General features: G+C 35.2%; 2 protein-coding genes and 1 long non-coding RNA gene across 6 annotated transcripts; 2 read left to right on the top strand and 1 right to left on the bottom strand.

Annotated features, from left to right (window-relative positions):
• Nucleotides 1-763: 763 nt before the first annotated feature.
• LOC18436204 (uncharacterized) lies at nucleotides 764-4,604 on the bottom strand. Of its 3 annotated transcripts, none has more exons than XM_006846226.4 (3): nucleotides 4,100-4,604; nucleotides 3,758-3,936; nucleotides 764-1,343 (listed from the first exon to the last, which is right to left on the bottom strand). In XM_006846226.4, exons 1-2 carry the CDS (start codon nucleotides 4,454-4,456, stop codon nucleotides 3,775-3,777), a joined length of 519 nt encoding a protein of 172 aa, XP_006846289.1. In that variant the 5' UTR covers nucleotides 4,457-4,604; the 3' UTR covers nucleotides 764-1,343; nucleotides 3,758-3,774. The 3 variants fall into 3 exon arrangements, with proteins under 3 accessions (XP_006846289.1, XP_020524148.1, XP_011624127.1); XM_020668489.2 differs by having other exon boundaries at nucleotides 764-2,710; nucleotides 4,100-4,594; XM_011625825.3 differs by having other exon boundaries at nucleotides 764-923; nucleotides 4,100-4,594.
• A 2,169-nt stretch (nucleotides 4,605-6,773) lies between these two features.
• Nucleotides 6,774-12,734, top strand: FES1C (Fes1C). 2 transcript variants are annotated; one of them, XM_006846227.4, is made up of 6 exons: nucleotides 6,774-7,074; nucleotides 9,537-9,679; nucleotides 9,815-9,865; nucleotides 10,540-10,761; nucleotides 10,994-11,096; nucleotides 11,654-12,734. In XM_006846227.4, the coding sequence occupies exons 1-6, from the start codon at nucleotides 6,989-6,991 to the stop codon at nucleotides 12,264-12,266; spliced, it is 1,218 nt and encodes a 405-aa protein (XP_006846290.1). In that variant the 5' UTR covers nucleotides 6,774-6,988; the 3' UTR covers nucleotides 12,267-12,734. The 2 variants fall into 2 exon arrangements, with proteins under 2 accessions (XP_006846290.1, XP_088701797.1); XM_088845671.1 differs by having other exon boundaries at nucleotides 9,463-9,679.
• Nucleotides 12,735-15,450: 2,716 nt separating this feature from the next.
• Nucleotides 15,451-16,896, top strand: LOC148780742 (uncharacterized). The gene is made up of 2 exons (XR_016039751.1): nucleotides 15,451-15,534; nucleotides 16,520-16,896. It is a non-coding gene; the product is annotated as an uncharacterized LOC148780742 (long non-coding RNA).
• The last annotated feature ends 2,272 nt before the right edge of the window (nucleotides 16,897-19,168 follow it).

Below are 19,168 nucleotides of genomic sequence, written 5' to 3'. Positions count from 1 at the left end.
GGCCCATGATACAAGTAGGAACAAAGCATCAAATTCGCCCTCCTCCCCCTCCACCCTCCTTTTTTTTGTTAGTTGAAAACCTTTTTTCCATTTTTAGAACTATAAAACAAATTCGCCCTCCTCCCCCTCCACCCCCCTTTTTTTTGTTAGTTGAAAACCTTTTTTCCATTTTTAGAACTATAAAACAATCAATAGTACTCAACTATACACTGATGATGAGAATATGAACTCCCAACCATTTATGGGGCCGTTTTTTATTTTGTGCCGAAGATACTTATAAAGCACAGGAAAAAACAAGTGAAATCAAAAGACATGCTACTGCAGCTACATGCGATATACCCCTCTAGTTATAGGTTCCAAACCCATAACATATTTTTTGGATACCAAAGATGCCTCTCTAGGAGAGATGACTCTCTTGGAATAGATATATCCTGGAATTGGCAAATCCTGGAAAACGGTGGAGAGCATATGGAAACTCTAACCTAAAATTTCTCTCTTGCAGCAACATTTCCTCTTGATCCATTAGTGCTAGAGAGAGAGAGCGCGCGCAACTACCTGCTCTGAAGGAAAAGTAATATTTTTCTTTATTTTTGATATTTTCACACATTTTCATTTTATTTCTTTTTCACTTTTTATTTTTTATTTTTTATTTTTTCTCCAAGAGGTTCTCTCCCTGGGAAAAGTCCCAATAAATTATGTCATCACAAAAATTTCTACAATTCAGATATGTATCATGCTTCTAAAATCAAAATCACCCATGAAATATCACAACAAAATTTATTTATTTAAGAGAAACTTCCAAGGTAGTAATCTATGGCTCCATTTCATACTCGTTGGAAATGCACTTAGCCAAGTAGAAAAATACAATTGCCACCAAAATAACATCCATCCTTTTCCTTAGCACAGAGAGAGGTACCTCAAACCTTTCAAAAGAACAACCCAAAAGAAGCTTATGACAAAGGCCCCAAAAAAAGAAAATATCACAACAAAAAAAATCATCGAATACAAGAAGCAGTCTTGAGATCTAGATGACATATGCAATGCTATTTGCCTCTCTTCACACACGTTAAAACCAAGGGCATAAAGTGTCTCACTAGCCTCATCCATAAAAACAGAACCCCCCAAAAAAAAAGAACGACAAATGTTCTAATTTAAGAAATAAGAAACTAATTGTCCAACTTGCCTTGGGTTTGGTTGCTAGCTTGATCGCATTAGTAACAATCTGCTACATTCTGTTTGATATATATAAGTGGAGTTCCAAAAATTTCAGTAGAATCTTGACATGTATAACCAGAAAAATGGTTCTCAAGTGTACTTTAGTTCATCATGTCACCATGGTTTTCCTGCGGACATGCATGCTTCATGGTTACATAACATGCAACTATACCCATCTTTCTTATCACTGTTTACAAGCATGATAAAAGCAATAATATTGGGTTGTTTAGGAAATGAAAGTTGAGTGAAATGCGTAGCTAGTATTGTGAGATCTCCAAGATCAGTCGCTAGAGAAATGCAAAATTTTTCATGGATCATGCATATGTTTGGATCTGACATGGCTTTCAATTGAAGAGGAATTCTCTTGGTCGTTATCAATTGTAGTGGAATTCCCTAGGTCCTTCTGCATAGAACATGCATCTATCGTTCTTCTGGATCAAGGAATGGTTGATACTACTAATTTTACATTAAAGTTCAAAAATTCATCTTCAAATTAGATGGTCTAGCCATAGGTTCCAAATTACATTTTGACAGGATATTTATCAACATGAACTTATTCACATTCTAGTTATGATTTGCAACATCAAACACAACTTTTATATTAAAAATAGTTAAAGGATAAGCATGTCTTGAAATGATTTATGGAACTCTGAATATATCAAAGTGCTAAACAACATACTTAAGGAAACAACGTACTAAAAACTCAGTGTGTCCCATAAACATGCTGGTCATAAACTTGCTGATTGTCATTAGATGAAATCCATATAGGTCTGAAAATCACACACAAGCATGAAAAAAAGTAGGAAAACATCTATCTATGATATAGTTATACAAATTTGTTGGTTCACATTAATCGATTATTCAAAAGAACTATGTCAATGCGAAATTCATTTGCAGGCATGAATGATTAATGGAAGTCAGTGAATCTAATGAAGCAACGAGGCATTGATCTATAATATGCCGTGCTTGAAGGATCAAAGGAGACCTATATTTTTGCTGGACCGGTCGAGCGAATAAAACTATGTTGGTCCGAATGAGATTGTTACTTCAAGGAAGTTATTTCTTGAGAAAATGCTAGTTCAATATAAAGATGAGCTCCGTTAGCAAGTTTGGCAGATTTTTCATACCTATTTCTTCATTGGTTCAGTCAACTTGTAGACATGGCATAAGATAACATTAAGTTGACAACTATCAACACAAATTAAGAAACTATCAAAATTATACCTCATGCATCAAGCCCCACTTGGATGGGCCAAATTTTGGGAGCATGGCCATCTTTTTTCCTCTACTATTTGGAGCGAAAAACACCCCCACTTGGTCAGCCCTATATTCATGGGCAACATAATTTTGTAACATTGTTTTTCAAAGAAATCCTGCCAACATAATTTTGTAACATTGTTTTTCAAAGAAATCCTGCCAAAAAGTTTGTGACCCTGCCAAAAAAAAGATACCTTTTTTTCATTTAAATGATTCACTCCCTTTATGGAACTGCACCCTGTCCAAACATGACCTTATACTTCAGCTGAAGACTTTTGATCACTAAGTATGAACTATCAAACAATATAGCATGTGGAACCTCCATATCTAAATTCGTCAAAAGTAATACATCTAGTTTTAGAACCACCTTTATGTGTGTAGTTAGGTTTCATTCTTCTGAAAGGCATTATTATTCATTTTCACTGATTATTGCATTATTATTCTTGGATCTATACTTTGATTCAGGTCTGAGTTCTTTTATTAGATTAATTTCTAATATTTCCAGAGAGGGGAAAACTAATTCCAAGTTACAAATATTTCTAAGTTACTACAAACCCGATTATATTATAGAACAGTCCCACATGAATAATTGTTCAATCAGCATCCCAGTTATCTCCTAAAAAGTATTTTGGTATTGGTGTTCCTATTCTTGCACTGATGCTTCTCTATGCACAGCCGAGCCTCATTATTTTTTGGTTGTCGAATTCCATTTTATGGCCACTTGGTCAATGTAAGGCTATCACTGAAAAAATACAAGTACCCTTTACGAATCTGTTTCTTCTCGAGAGATTCGTTTTTTGGTTTTTTTTTGGGTGAGTATGGATTTATTAACTTGAATCATTTTTTTCTTCTTTCTCATAGAAGGCGATGTTTCTTCTTTGAATCCTATTTCGAATTTTGTTTTTCTCTTACATGAGAAGCATGTTTTTTTATCCATCTCCATCAGCTTCAAATTCTTCTTTGGCGCGTGATATATTTGCCTAACTATTCATTGAAATTCATATCCAAGAGAAATAATTCTAGAACTAGAAGCACCATGAAATGCACAAATTTTGAGTACTCAACGTATGACGACCATTACCACGAGTTATACAAGGAAATTCAATAAAATGAAAATCAGAAAAAGCCAGTATCTTTAAGTAATTAGAAGCCTGCCTAAACTCTTTAAACTTTTCAAAGAAGGAAATAGATGTCTGAATTTACAAAAATGTACACAAGACACCTACTTTCGCATGAATAGATGTATCCAACAACAATTGGATATGATGAAAGAGAGAGAAACTACCTGCTCTTAAGGGGACCCTAATCTTCTTCCTCAACAATCTTCTGGCCAAATCCTCTAGGACCAGTTTTAGCCCTGACCTTCCCTTTCTTCCCATCCTTCTTCTTCTTGGCTGCCTCTTCCTTTTCAATCTTTTCTCTCTCTCTTTTCTGCAATAAATCTGTTACCGCAATGTACACAACCTGCCCAACAACCAAAAAACATCAAAGAAATCACTAAAATCAACTAAAAGTCTAAAACAGACCATTAGCAAACAAAACACCAAAAAATTACTAAATTACTGAAAACCCATAAAATAGTTAAGTACCAATAATATAAAAAACCAGAGAATTGTGGGGGACTCACCCCAATAGTGAGTATTGAGAGACCCACAAAAGCAATTAAGAGAAGGACAGAGATTATGAATGACCCACTATTTTCATCAGAGGAAACAATTTCTTGGGCCCCTGATGATTGGGTCTCTGTGGATATCAAAGCTTCTCCAGATTCAGCATTGGTCCTCCAAATTTGGGTTCCCTTTACTGATTTTTTTAGAAAATGAGATGGGTAGGAAGAATTCAATGGCTTCTGGTGTTTATGGTAGAGAGAGAAAGAGAATGGGATCTTGGGTTTGCAAGAGGAAGAATAATTCAATGCATACAGTGTGATATGGGTTCTATAATGAAATGGATAGGGGATGCATCGAGCAAATAGCATGGCCATTGTTCATATGAAACTTCCTTTGATTAATGAGTCATTGACATTACAAAAGGGAGATATTTTGTTCAGGTTTTTGAGTTTTCCAGCGTGAGGATCCGCATGAATAAAGCAGGAAGAATAATCCACACTCTCAAGCGGGGCAAAATTCCCATGTAGATAAGGGGTATAACAGTCATTATCCTAAGGAAGCATCATACTGTAGTCCTCTTGATCATAGGACGTATTTGTCACATGTAATTGGACGGTGGTGGAGAGAGTGGACCCGCAGTAACATGGTAGAGCCTTGTGATGGGTTTCTAACAACGGGTGGCAATTGTTGGGTCTGTTTGGGTTGACCTACATCTCGACCTGATGTGAACCCAACCCATCGGGTCCAGAACTTGGTCTTTGATCCACGTCCGGAACTTAATAAATTTCCTTTGAGAAGTATTTAAAAAAAGAGTACTGATCATATGAGACCCGCAGACACTCATGTGTGTAGGATTTCAAAGGATCATCATTAAATTTAACACACATCTTTAAAAAAATTATCTCATGGATGTGGGATTCGACTTTTTTAGAAATCTGTATCAAATTTAATGGTGATCCTTTAGGATCCTACACATGGGTGTGGGAGGGTCTCGTATGATCATTACTCTTAAAAAAAGTTATTTCAAACATATATGTACACTTATATATATGATCACTCATGATGCAAATAAAAAAAAAGGGTTTTTATTTTTTTTTATTTTAGATTTAGTATTATTTAGGTTTTTAGTTTATTTAAGGTTATTTTAGTATTTTTTGTTGTAGAGATTTGAAGGGTATAAAAGATATTTATTTTTAAATTTTATAGGAATGATTGCCTTAGATGATATGTAGTAATATTAGAAATTCAATATTTTAGTTAGAAAATCAAACCTTTCATAAATATGTAGTTAGAAAGATTATCTTTTTTATAAAAGAAATGCGTTTTAAAAAGAGACATAAAAATGTTTTTATCTATTTATTTTATTATTTTAATTATATTTAAAAGGGAAAGTCCTTTTTATCTAAACTCTATTTATAAACAGAATAAATATAAACATATAATTGGATTTGAGTAAAGAATTTACATATGGTGAATATATCTTTGGAAAAAAATTATATAAGGATGCAATCTTATAATGTAGAACTATGGATGCACATCAAAAAACCATCAGAAAAGGCAGTTTTAATGTTGAAAAACCCTTTGATTGATCATCTCGACATCGAGATGTATGACCATGAAAAATAAAAAGATTTTAAGTCTAAAAAGAAGTGCATTTTACAACATATTATCTACACCATCTATTTTCAAAATTTTCATATGTTTATAGATCTACTTGATTTTAACCATTTTTTAAATTTGAAATTTTATAATTAAATATAAAAATAAATTTTGAAATAATCCTAAAGAACATTTTACATCAAAATTATATACCATAATAAAATTTGAAGGTGCACCTTAGCTCTATAGCTACAGATGCATCCGTATGCGATCTGCACCCTATATATTTTGATTGGACTACCTTGCAAAAGAGGTATATTTTGTCACCCTTTATCATCGAAAAAGTTTATATCAGGTTACAACCTTAAAATGTTGAATTACATATGCACCTCAAAAATGATCGGTAAAAGTTGTTTCAATGTTGAAAAGCCCTAGAATTGATCATCTCAACATCGAGATGTATGAATACGAAAAAAAGGAAAAGATTTTGAGTCTCAGAAATAGTGCATCTTGCAACGCATTATCTAGACCGTCCATTTTCAAGATTTTAATATGCTTTATAGATCTACTTGATTTTAACCATATTTGGAGTTTAAAATTTTCTAATTAGATATGAATAGATTTTAAGGTAATCTTAAGATTTTTTAAGACAAAGTTACATGTTATGATAAAATTTGGAGGTGCGTAGATATTTTGGGGTCAAATTCATTTAGGGTCCACTCGGACCCAGATTCAACTCTGGTTCAGTGTTTTGGACCCAACACAATTTTAGGTTCAAAACTTAGAAACCACATCCCGACCTAGACCTGGATGGGGTGGACCCAACAGCCATGGCGTCGACCCGACCTATTGCCACCCCTAGTTTCTCTCCACTTGTACAGATTATATTTTTCACGATCTTCGAAAATGGACGGTGATGAGCGTCATGACCACATATGGTTTGTTTTTGAAGACTCTCGACCGACGGGGGCGGATTCATACTCGGGTCAATTGGCCGATTCAGAAAGTTGAGGGCAGAACGGACATTGGGATATAAATTGGGGATAGTTTCGTTGTTCTTTTTAACATTTCAATCGAAACGTTAGAAGGTTCACGTCGCCTCTCGAAACCTGCCTCCCGAAGCCTGACCTCCACATTCTTAAGCTTTTTGTTTGCGCAAACCTTTTAGGGCTTTTCTCGAGCTTATAGGGCGTTTCTAGTTGAAGTTCGAAGGAGAGCGATTTTCTAGGGTTTTTCTCGAGCGTTTAGTACTGCGATTGCTTCATAGAAATTTTGTAGTACAGGATTTTCTTTGAACTTTGGCGGCAATGGAGGGTGATGCACCAAAATGGGACGCGTTACTTAAATGGAGCCTTGCACAATCAGATGGTACTCGTCCTGCTCGAAGTCTTAGGTAACAAGTGCTTTTCCTCTATTTGCAACTCCATTGTTGAAGATGTGCAGAAGAATTTGTCAAAATTTATGTAATCTTTTTGTCAAATATGGGAGCAATCCATTGACCATAACGTATATCGTATTACACTGCTTTAGTTTCAGGATATCATGGTTTGCTATTCTAGGAATTTTACCTTTTGTAATTTATTTGTTTTTTGTGCTTTAAATGTTTGGTAATTGCTGGAATTTTGTCTGAATCTGGCCTGTTTTGTTCTGATGACTTATAATCTGTTAGTTTTGGTGGCCTTGTAAATGTGAAAAACATCGTGGTTGAATTTTAGGGTAGTGGCTCATACAAAGTTTGGAATATAGTATAGAAATCAGGATTTTTTTTTTTTTTTTTTTTCAATTTTCTCATCTTGGATGAAAATTGGGGGGGGGGGAGGGATTTGAACAAGGGGGGAGAAGATTAGGAGATATAGAGAGGAGAGAGAAAGGAATAGGTTTCAAGAGATAGGCAGTGTACCTGTTCCCTTGGTAGCTCCTCCTTTTTCCAGACGGGTAATTTTTCCTTTTCAAGGGGAAAAAAAATCAGGATTAATTTTTCCCTTTGGATAGGAAGAATTTTGGAATATTCCTTGTTAGTATTTTTGGATTTGAAAAATATTATGTTGTGTTTCAAAATGGTATACCTTCATGTGTTGTTTTCCAACATTTTTAATAAATAGATGATTTTAGTCCCACATTGAAGACTGGAGTAGAGTAATAGTGGTATTTATATGGGAGCACTCTTACGTCTTCTCTTCATACAACAAAGGAGAGAATGTGGGCAATTGTGTCGAGCACGCGAAGTGTGCGCACACTCGCACATTGTTCACTTGTAGTGCCACTTCAAAGAGTCACCATTCACTCTATATATAGGTTCAAATTCCATATTAAATGACTCCTTGTTCTAGACTTTTGCGAACCCAATAGTCACATGGCAAAGTGAACATTTACAACTTTTCACTTATAGAGCCGCTTTAAATAGTCACTATCCACTCTAGATATAGAAATCTGAATTCCCTATCAAATGATTCTTTTTCTCTCCTATTCTCTGTCTACCCGTCTCACTTTCTCTCTCTAAATTTGAACTTTCTCTCTCTACAATAGCACTACTTTGGTGCTTACAGTAAGTTTTTGGTTTGTCTGCATACAACTCAGAAGCAAATTGAGACCTCCTGTTTTCTTGTATTCCAAGGACAACTTTGCCCATTGATTACAGTATACAAAGGGGGCAAATATTGTCATGAGAAAGCTCTACTCTGTGCCTGGAGACAAGAAGGAATTTGTATATTTTCTGTCTTAAATTCACCTACACTTTCAATGTTCCTGATATTTGAATGCTTATTGGAATCTGCTTCTAATATACTTACAATTTTTTAGCATAAAAATACATAGAACTATGAGGAAATTTTACTACTTTCAACCATAATTTTGTACGTAGCTGCAAAAATTAGGAGCATAAAGGCTGACCCGTATTAATTTAGTGAAACTAAAGACTGAAATATTATGGTCCTTAATGTGGCCAGATGCAAAAAATAATTTTATGTTGTTCTTTCTGTAATTTAAAACAATTTTAATGAATAAAAATCTTGTAAGTTGCTGATGGATTTAATCATGCTTATAGCCAAAGCAGTGTGTTTATTTCAAGTTGGAGTTATTACATTTTTCAATAGTTAGGACCTGTGGCCTATTCTTAGTGTCCTTTTTTGTTTAATTTTTACAAAAAATGGCAATGCTTTTTCAACATAATATAACAATTGAAAATTTTGCATTTTTCTGGGCCCCTACTCTCGTGTATTGTCATGAACTTACTCCCCATATCCATAAAAAAATCTAGTTTGGCTGTCCTATTGAGCACCCAAAATGACAAAAAGAAAAAGACGCCTTAAGTCTGGCTTTTCCAGTAATTTTTAAGGAGTCCCCATAAGCAACTATAAGTATGGGGGAGAGACTTACTTTTCCGTTAACCTGATTTAGACTTTTGTCCATTATGTGATAGAAGAAATCAATGCTTTCATACTTATTTGGTGGTTTTATTTTCTATTTCTTCTGATCTTATCAAAGTATATGATGAACCCAATGTGATGCTTATGGTGGTTGCTCTTGTAGCTTCCATCATGCCAAGGTTCAAGTATGGAATGTCATGGAAAGTAGGAAATTGGTGGTGGCAGCCTCTCAGAATAATGTAAAAGTAGGAGAGTCATAGTGCTATTATAGCATGCTTCTAATGGCATCATCTTACATTCATACAATCAAAACGTCTATTTGAATCAACTTTTTTATCATAGATATGTTTGTTTGAGGAGCAACTTGTATGTTTCTACAAACTTCCTTGGTTTGAATTTAATCTTTATATTTGTAGTGAGGAAGATCGGAAATGGTTTATGGAGTTTCTACAAACTTCCTTTAGTTTGAATTTAATCTTTATATTTGTAGTGAGGAAGATCGGAAATGGTTTATGGAGGCCATGGAAACCAACACTGTAGATGTTATTAAGAGAATGAAGGAGATCACTCTTGTAATGGAAACTCCGGAGCAAGTTTTGGAGGCTCAAGGTGTCACTCCTGCGGATCTTGAAGGTATATATGTTTAAATATATGTTGAAACACGTTGTAACTGTTTTCTTCTTTTCATTCAACAAGAGATTCAATGGGCATCGTTTAAATGTCCAAAAGTTTAAACATTTTCTTACCCGCGTTGCACTTATTTTGTAGGAATGTTGGAAGAGCTACAAGAACATGTCGAAGCCATAGATATGGCCAATGGTAAATCCTTCTTATCCATTTCTTTTCTTCTGATTGTGCAAATTTTGCATATTCATTGATAGCAGAGGACTAGGAATTGTTTTCTCTGTACTCACTGGAGAAATTTGCATTCCATTCTCTAGTGACAATGATTGTTTCTGTAGAAATTTGACAATGCATTTGTTACCATTCTGGAAAAGATAATTCATTCCTTGCCATATTGAAGAAATTATCCTCTTTGGTCCCTAGGCATCATTTTATGAGGAAGCATAATCTAGGCATGGAATGTATGTAACCTTTTTTTTTTTTACATAATAGAATTTTCTTTTATATTTTTTGTTATGGTCTTCTCTGCGTGCCCTATTGTACATTTGGTTCATTTGGCATTTGGATCTCTAGACCATGGACCATACTTGCTTTGGTTGAAACTAATTACTAATTTCTATTGAAACCTGTGTACATGTGTGCATGCACGTTTCCATATGCATATGTACGTGCTTGTATACAAAAGAGAGCAATAGAGATTTATAGTTAACCATGTTCATGTCTAGGATGGTTGAGTGTCAGGAGTGGTTGCTCAATCTCCTGCGTCTCTCCATGGCATTAACCACAATACCTTCATCTAGAATCTCATTTGATTTAAAGAGTTTTTTCTTGGGTTGCTCTTAATTCTATTGTTCATCTTATCAATGCAGATCTTCACTCAATTGGTGGTTTGGTTCCCTTGCTTGGCTATTTGAAGAACTCTCATGCTGCTATTCGAGCAAGGGCTGCTGAAGTTGTAACAACCATTGTGCAAAACAATCCAAGGAGTCAACAACTTGTGATGGAGGCAAATGGATTCGAACCTTTAATCTCAGCTTTCACTTCAGATCCGGACATAACAGTTCGGACCAAAGCACTAGGTGCCATATCATGTAAGTGTTTGCTCCATCTTTTATATACTTATAAAAGAATACTTCCAGTTGCTAGAGTTTGTGTTAGAGCCTCACTTTTTATTTATTTATTTTTTATTGTGAGAATTCATTTGTAAAATGATGGGTGCCAATTTGTAGGTAAATGACACATTTGTAGCTATGAAAAAAAAACCTCAAGAGAGGAATTTATTTATTTTCAATTTCGCTAATATCTTTCATGTGGTGCTTCTAGCTTTGATTCGACACAACAAACCAGGCATTACTGCATTTCGTTTGGCCAATGGTTATGCTGCACTAAGGGATGCTTTGAGTTCAGAAAGTGTCAGATTCCAAAGGTATGTTTTCCAACCCTTGAGGATAAATATATTATATAATATCCTTAATCTCTACATATTATTCTTGGTTGCAGCAGAATGTAGTGATAGTTTCTCGTAGGGAGCTTGGTCAATATATAAGGAATTCATAGTAGCATTGCATGGATTCTTCTAAGAATCGGACACTATTTTTTTTTATTAGTGAATGGATCTTTCATGGCATTTTGTGCTTATGCTTCATTGAGCATCTAGTTTTACCGATTTGGGGTGCCGCCCTATGAGTGGTGTTATAATTTCATTTTTTTGGAGGGTTGGTTTTTGAGATTCTCAATGAATTGCAAAACAAAAATTTTGTCGAAATTTTAGGAAAACAAAGGAACTGCTCAAGCTCTACAGAATGAAGTTCTACATAATTATTTGTTGAAAAAAATTTACAAGTGAATAAGACTGTTAATGTCATATGGATATTATGAGAAGTCATATCATCATGGAGAAATAAGTATCGTATTCTAAAGATCCATTGATGTTTTTGTGTGATTTTATGAAAAATTGCCAACGTTGATGCATTCATTCTACAGAAAGGCTCTTTACTTGATTCACTATCTACTGCGAGAGAACAAGGCAGACCATAGTGTCGTGACCGAGCTGGGGTTCCCCCGAATTATAATGCACCTAGCCTCAAGTGAAGACCCCGAGGTGAGAGAAGGAGCCTTGCGAGGCATCCTCGAGCTCACCCATGGAGGCGGTGAGGGGCTGAATTCCACCAGTCTGGATGGGGTAGATGACAAGAAATTGAAGCAAATATTAAGCGAACGCATTGATGGTATAAGATCAATGGAACCTGAAGAGTTAGGGGCTGCAAGGGAAGAGAGACAATTAGTGGACTCTTTATGGCAAGCTTATTATGGGGAGCCATCTTTGCTTAGAGAGAAGGGGCTTGCGGTTATGCCTGGTGATAGTGAGACCAATCCACCACCTGATGTTGCTAGTAAGATGTTTGAGCCACCTCTAAGGGGTTGGGCCTCCAAAAGGAAGGATGGTGAGAAGAAGGTGGAGGGTCCACCTTTGTTGTTGGGTTTTGGCGGTCCGTCACGCTCAGTGGAAAGCACAGCACTGGTGCAAAATGGAAGCAGTCTTGAAGGGGGTGAGGAGGACAGGGTGGTGGACTCAGTTCAGAATTCCCGGACATGATTCTGATGATCACCCAAGTAACGGGTATTGACCATGTGCTGGGGAATTTATGCAAAATTCCATACATCATCCCTTTCTCTTTCTACTAGAGTTTTGAAGGGAATCATCCGTCTTCTCCTCTCATATTCTCTCTCTGTGAATGGTGATCAACATGAAACAGATCTTGATAAGGTGCGGGGGAAACTAATGAAGACTTCCATATATAACTCGCTCCTCTTTTTTTACTAGAGTTCCTACAGTCTTTATATGGTGGTAGAAATTTTGTTCCCATGGTTTTAGTCAGGATAGGATGTAGTTTGTGATAGATGCCATTAGGGCATGGGTTTTTAATATAATTTGATTTTGAATAGGAGTCTCCATTTGATTAGGGAGGGGACCCTGAGTTACTGTAAATTATGGAAGTGAATACTTTTGTCAAATTCAACTATGTTCTTGGCTTTTTAGTTGTAAAAAGGTGGTTTAGTCAAATTTTGATTTGCGTTATTTTTGTTGTTTGAGGGTGATGGATTCTATGTATCCTTCTCTTGTAGAAATGGAAAAAGTTCATACGAGGTTGCAACCTTGTAACGGGCCATTTGGAGATGAAAAAAGGGAGGTATCCGAAACCTCAAGGACGAAAAATACACATTTATTCCGTCTTTTCTCCTTTATTATCCCAAAGGACGAAATTCTTTTTGTTCTTCTCATACTTCAGTTATCTCATATTTTTGGTCGTTGAATTTTATCTGTGGCATTATGTGGAAGCAACCTTTTCCTTAGCGGTGGCAATGGACCCGGACCCGACCAATACCCACCGGTATACCCGACACGGGTACGAGTATGGCTCCAAGTTCCAGCCCCGTGGGTAGGGTCTGGGTCTAATAAAAGATACCCATGAAGTCCTGTGTCCGGGTATGGGTGTTGATATACCCGACCTGGTGGCTTCCTGGACCCGATTTTTAGTTTATTCATCTCTAGCTTTTTTTGAAGACATAGGTCTCTCTAGATCTCGAATCTCTTTCTCACTGATCGCCCACCCGCCTACCCTTCAAAAATTAGTTTTATGTTGTTCACCATTGTAGGCTACAAAAAAAAAAGCTCATAGTGAGGGTGGCAATGGACTCGGTACCCAATGGGGTAGACCTTGAGACCTGGCGGGATAGACTCGGGGCCCGATGGTTACGGCATGGGTCCAACTTCTGGACCCAATGGATCGGGTCTGGGTTCGGGTCCAGGTCCATGTCCAGACGGACCCGACCCATTGCCGCCCCTACTTTTCCTCTTTAAATGTACGGCGGGCTTTTCCTATTGGGTTTCCCTTTCCAACTTCTACTGTCATTTTTGTATCCATTTTGAATGATTTTCAAAGAAACATTTACAATTTGAATGATTTTCATTTACTTTCAATTTTGGATCGATTTTGAATGATTTTCAAAGGGGAAAAAAAAAAAAAAAGATTTTGAGTTCCTCAACACGGATTCTAAATTTCAAATTTTGCGTGGTTTTTTATAAATTTCACGACTGAAGAGGTGAATTATTATTATTAGTGAAAATCACATACACACGGCTACATTGGAGTTTTCAGGCGTGTCCACTGCTGCATTTATTACATCCAATACCGTGTTAATGTTTTCATTTCTGTTTGCATTGACATCTTTGGCCCGTTTTGGATAATAATACGCGTCAAAACTGTAAAGGTGAAAAATTAGTTTAAAGCTATTTTGTATGTAAACAGTACACGTGAAAAATTAGTTTAAAGCCATGTTGTGTGATAAGTGAGTTCCCAAATGCAGTGCTGAACCGACATTAGGTACAATTTGTTTGTCAAAGTCGGTCTGATACTCCAAGTGTCCAACCAATATTGATTCGAAATTTTATTGTTGGTACCATGGGTTTGGAATAATATTGTCAAAGTTGGTCTGTTGCTCCAAATGCTGAACGGACCTTGATTCAAAATTTTATTACCAAGGTCAGTTCGACACTCCCAAGTTTCGAAGTGACCTCTATTCAAAAAAATTTCAAGGCCCTTGGAATGTTGGATGGACTTTGGTTGGAAATTTATTTTGCTGAGATCTGTTTGGCACTTCAAGTGAAGCTGATCACGACTCAAAATAACTTCTAAGAGGTCCATTCGGCTCTCCTGACCACTGACTCAAAATAACTCCTAAGAGGTCCATCCGACTCTTGGAGTGCAGGACCGACTTCCGTATGAAAGGTTTGGAAATGAGAGGTGAAATGGGCAGGAAACTAACGATGTTTCAACTTTTCTTATCCCAAGCACGATATATAGTTTTTTTAAGACAAAACATTGTTTCCTACTGAAAAGTCAATTTAAGATATTACTAAACCAATTTATCCTGAGGATACAAATGATTGAAGAAGCTAAATGCGGAAGTAGTACAAAACCTAGAGCACGCACTAGAGTTGTCTTTCATGGAGAGAGAAGAGAGAGAGAGAGTACATAAAATTTCATACATAAAACTTGGGTATAAAATTTCATACGTAAAAATTGGAGGAGAGTAGTCCCCCATTTAGAGAGATATTATTCACCTCGTGCGCATGAGGATAAAAGTGAATAATAGCATCTCTTGGTCATCGTCGGTGTGGTGCATCTCTTCGAGTGTAATTGCTGCGATGGTGCACGATACACATGAGTGCACCATTCCGGCGAAACCATGCACACATTTGGTAGGAATCAAATCAATAGAAGATTCTAGAACCGGCACACGTGCTTTTGCTAGGGACACCTCATGTGCCATTACGAAAATATATAGTGTAAAATGCGCCTTCAAAGCCTTTGCGCTCTCGCACATGTACATGTGCATACACATGTGCGAGTGTGTTCTTTATCGGTCTAGGTTTTTTCTTCCTTTAGTTTTTAAAAATACAAGTTAAGATAATAAATTTATATTCAAGCAACCTTCTATCAACCATATCTTCAATTCAATATGAGATAAATAATAATAATTTCTCTTTACAAATAAGACAAAATACAAGTTTCACTATATTACACTTTCCATAATGCTACGAAGCTAGAGGGTTATTATTTTGAAATCATATTGAGCATTTTCAAGGGAAAATGCAACAATATCTACTCTATAATATGAAAATATTTTGTGGCTGAAATCTTGTTGATGGTCCGCCCCTCCTTTCTCAATTTTGTCCTTCTCTGTTTCATGGCTTCAGCAAACTAGTGGGTGAAAGAGATTTCTTTGCGCACTTCAATTGTTTGACGAAAGGCCTCCATCAATTTTTCAAGTATCTCATAAAAGGGGGTCTAAGGAAGTTGGTAAATCATTAACTCTAATAAAACCGTCAATCCACCAAGCTGAAATCTAATTTAAGATTTTGATTTATTCTTATTGCTTTTATTTGCATTGCATTCTAGATCTACAACTCTAGCTAGCTTAACCTACACAAATAAAATGACATCTAGGTCGGTGATGACAAAGCTATCAACACTAGATAAACTGAATGGAACTAATTTTTCAATGTCGCACAACAAATAGGTTACATCAACTTCCAAGATAGAGTAGATTATGCCAAGGATCAAGCTAGAAGGTGATTAGACAAATGGCTGGAAATCAATAAAATAGTTAGGACCACAATGTCTAGTTTCATGAAAGATGACTTGATTATGGTATTTGAAGTCTACACCACAGCTCAAAATATGATGGGTGCCCTATCTGAGAAGTATGCTACCATTTCTGAGACCCATGTCCAATTCCTACTTGAAAAGTATAACTATGTGTAAGATGAAGGAAACATAATTAGTGATTACGCATGTCAACAAAAATGACGGCGCTTGCAAATGACCTTGTCGCGGTTGGAAATCTAGTCCCTAACCACATGCAGGTGCCATTATCCTTTACAGTCTCCCTCCATCTTAGGAGCATGTTGTGATTGCTTTGAACTACTCTACATAGGGCATCACCATGCTAAATCATCCCATACACCTTAGTATTGAAACTGAGAGGAAAATGAGAAAAAAGACAAATGAGCTCAACTTTGTTCAAAATTCATCTTTCCAAAACCGTAAGAAACCTAAAAAAAATGGAAACAATAATAATAATAGGTATAAGGGAGAGGAAAAAAATTCCAAAAATCAAAAGAAGCTTGATGATATGACATATATTTACTGTATGAAAATTCGGCATATCAAGGTTAATTATCCTAAGTTGAAAAAGAAAATTAGGAACCATAATATTTATAATACTTGGAATAATAATCAAAATAAGATAAATGACTTTATCTGTATTACCAATGTTGACCAGGACTTCAAGAATTGGTGGATCGACTCAGTTTCCACTTCACATATGTTGAGGACTAACGACAAATTCACAGAGTTAAGGAAGATCACAACCAGTAACTAAATTTTTTTTATGGGGAATGACACCTGTTATGATGTACTTCGTGTCTACAAGTTGTGTCTACCTGGAGGAATGAGTATCTTACTTATTGATACTTTGTATGTTTCCAATATTAGTCAGAATTTGATTTATATTACTAGGTTAGACGATAAAGGATATGAAATAAGTTTTAGGGTCAGTTGTGCCATCATTGGTAAACGCTATCGACTATTGGTGTATGGTATTAAAATTAACAATTTGTAACAGCTATATATTAATGAAAATTTCTCTTATTCTAGTTATATGGATGCTTGCTATTATGCTTATATTTATCTGCATGATTCATATTTATAGTATTGAAGATTAAGTATAATAACGATACAATGAACATAATGGTTAAAAGAGGCTCAATTCCTAACTCATAAATCGTTTTCAAAACATACAAGCAATGTATATTTGGTAAATTAACGAAGAAGCATTTTCCTAAAGAAAAAAAAAGTCTAATGAACTTCTTTATATTGTATGCTCTGATATATTTGGGCCATTAGATATGAAAACACAGAGATATAGCATATTTCATAATATTTATAGATGATTATTCTTGTTATTAATATATTTATCTAATAGTAGAAAATCAGATGTGTTGGAAACATTTAAAGAACATAAAGCTGAGGTAGAAGATCAGCTAGGTAGACATATTAAAATTCTTAATACAGACCGGGGAGGTGAATATTACTTTGACTTATTTGCTCAATTTTATAAGGAGCATAGTATAATGCACCAAACTACTATGTTGTGTACATTACAATAAACTAGTTTAGCTGAAAGAAGAAATAGAATTCGATTTAACATGGTTAGGTCTAAGACAACACTGCATTGTACATTATTAACCGTGTTCCAACCAAAGCTATAGATTTAGCCCTTTATGAATTATGGATTGCTGGAAAATCAAACCTTAGTATATTAAAAGTCTTGGATTTTTGGACACATATACTTATACTACCACAAAATGAAATTACAAAATAGAACTATTGAATGCTCCTTTATAGGTTATTCATAAAATTTTAAAGGGTTCAGATTTTATAAACATGATACTAGATTCTTAATAAAAGAGTTGTGATGCTCATTTTAAAAAAAATTATGGATGATAAATGTACATTAAATGAGCCTATTGACTTATATGAAATTGATACCAATAAGGGTCTTGAAGAACCTATTACTCTGTCTCCCTCTACAATTGTTGAGAATGGTTACTTTGAATCTAGTATATAAGAATGAATATAACTATTCTGCAATAAGTGAGGATACCATAGATGAACCTTAGAGCTACAGTGAGGTTACTAACTCACATGACTCAACTAAAGAATAAGCTTAATGTAAATAGATCCATAGAAAAATGTAAAGCACGATTGGTAGCTACGGGTTTGCCCAAAAGAATGTATTGATTATGTGGAGACCTACGTTGCAATAGCCAAATTTATATCTATTAGGATCATTTTAGCAATAGTTAGATATTATTATTTAGAATTATTTTAATGGATGTCAAAACAACCTTTTTAAATGAAGAATTAAATTTAAATGGAGAATTACAGGAATACAACCTAAATGATATGTAATTAAAAGTCAAAAAAACAAAGTATACAAACATAAGAAATCTTTATATGATATGAAACCATTTCCGAGATAAATGTACTTCACCTTTCATAATTCAATTATAGAAATTGGTTATATAGGCAATAGATTAGATTATTGTGTATGTATTTGGAATAGCATGAATAATTTTTTTATCTTATCTTTATATGTAATGACATTTTGCTTGCTAGTAATGACATTGGCATGATTAACTATACCAAATCTTGGCATAGTTCCCACTTTGAGATAAAAGACAGGGGAGAAGGGGAGAAGCCTCATTTGTACTGGGCATGAAAATAACAAGAGACAGAAGTTCAAAGCTCTTATGTTTATCTCAAGAAAATAATTTAGAGAGCATTCTCTTAAGATGAAACATTATAAGCATGTAGATGCACTTGTTTGTAAAGGCTTAAAATTGTCAAGGAGCATGTATTCAACAAGTGATAATAACATAGTTGAAATGAAAAGAATTCGATATACTCATACATGTAGGGTGCATAGTATATGTCATTTTATGCACAAGACTTGATTTGAGTTTTGCATTTGGTATTGTAAGTAGATTTCAAAGTAATCATGGGATATCATTGACAAGCCATAAAAATGATACTTAGGTATATTTAAAAAGCTAAAAACTAAAAACTACAAATTATATTTTCAAACTGATAAATTAAAGGTTACAAGGTACACTAATGCAGACTTTGCAAAAGGCCCTGATGATAGAAAATCAACCTCAGGTCATGTATACCTCTTTGCAGGTGGACGCATTTCTTGGTCAAGTAAGCAACGGGGTTGGATAGCTCAATATACTATGGAAGCTCAATATATTTCTTATAGTAGTGCTGCTATTTATATCGTCTAGATAAGACACTTCATAAGGGATTTGAAGTTGGATATAGCTGACGGACAAGTTGAATTTTTTTTTGTGATAATTAGGTTGATATC

Source organism: Amborella trichopoda, chromosome 8 (assembly GCF_054954075.1).
Source record: "Amborella trichopoda isolate Santa Cruz 75 chromosome 8, AtrichopodaSantaCruz75HAP2 v2.0, whole genome shotgun sequence".
Taxonomy (NCBI): Eukaryota; Viridiplantae; Streptophyta; class Magnoliopsida; order Amborellales; family Amborellaceae; genus Amborella; species Amborella trichopoda.
The sequence above is the reverse complement of the archived record's forward strand: the minus strand, read 5'-3'. Positions and strand labels throughout refer to the sequence as shown.

Bases quoted from the DNA above. Each gene is read 5' to 3' on its own strand.
- LOC18436204 (XM_006846226.4), bottom strand. From the start codon at position 4,456: ATGGCCATGCTATTTGCTCGATGCATCCCCTATCCATTTCATTATAGA. The intron at 3,937-4,099 runs GTGAGTCCCCCA...GTTGTTGGGCAG, and splicing joins TCTCAATACTCACTATTGGG to GTTGTGTACATTGCGGTAAC.
- FES1C (XM_006846227.4), top strand. From the start codon at position 6,989: ATGGAGGGTGATGCACCAAAATGGGACGCGTTACTTAAATGGAGCCTT. The intron at 9,680-9,814 runs GTATATATGTTT...CTTATTTTGTAG, and splicing joins CACTCCTGCGGATCTTGAAG to GAATGTTGGAAGAGCTACAA. The intron at 10,762-10,993 runs GTAAGTGTTTGC...TGGTGCTTCTAG, and splicing joins AGCACTAGGTGCCATATCAT to CTTTGATTCGACACAACAAA.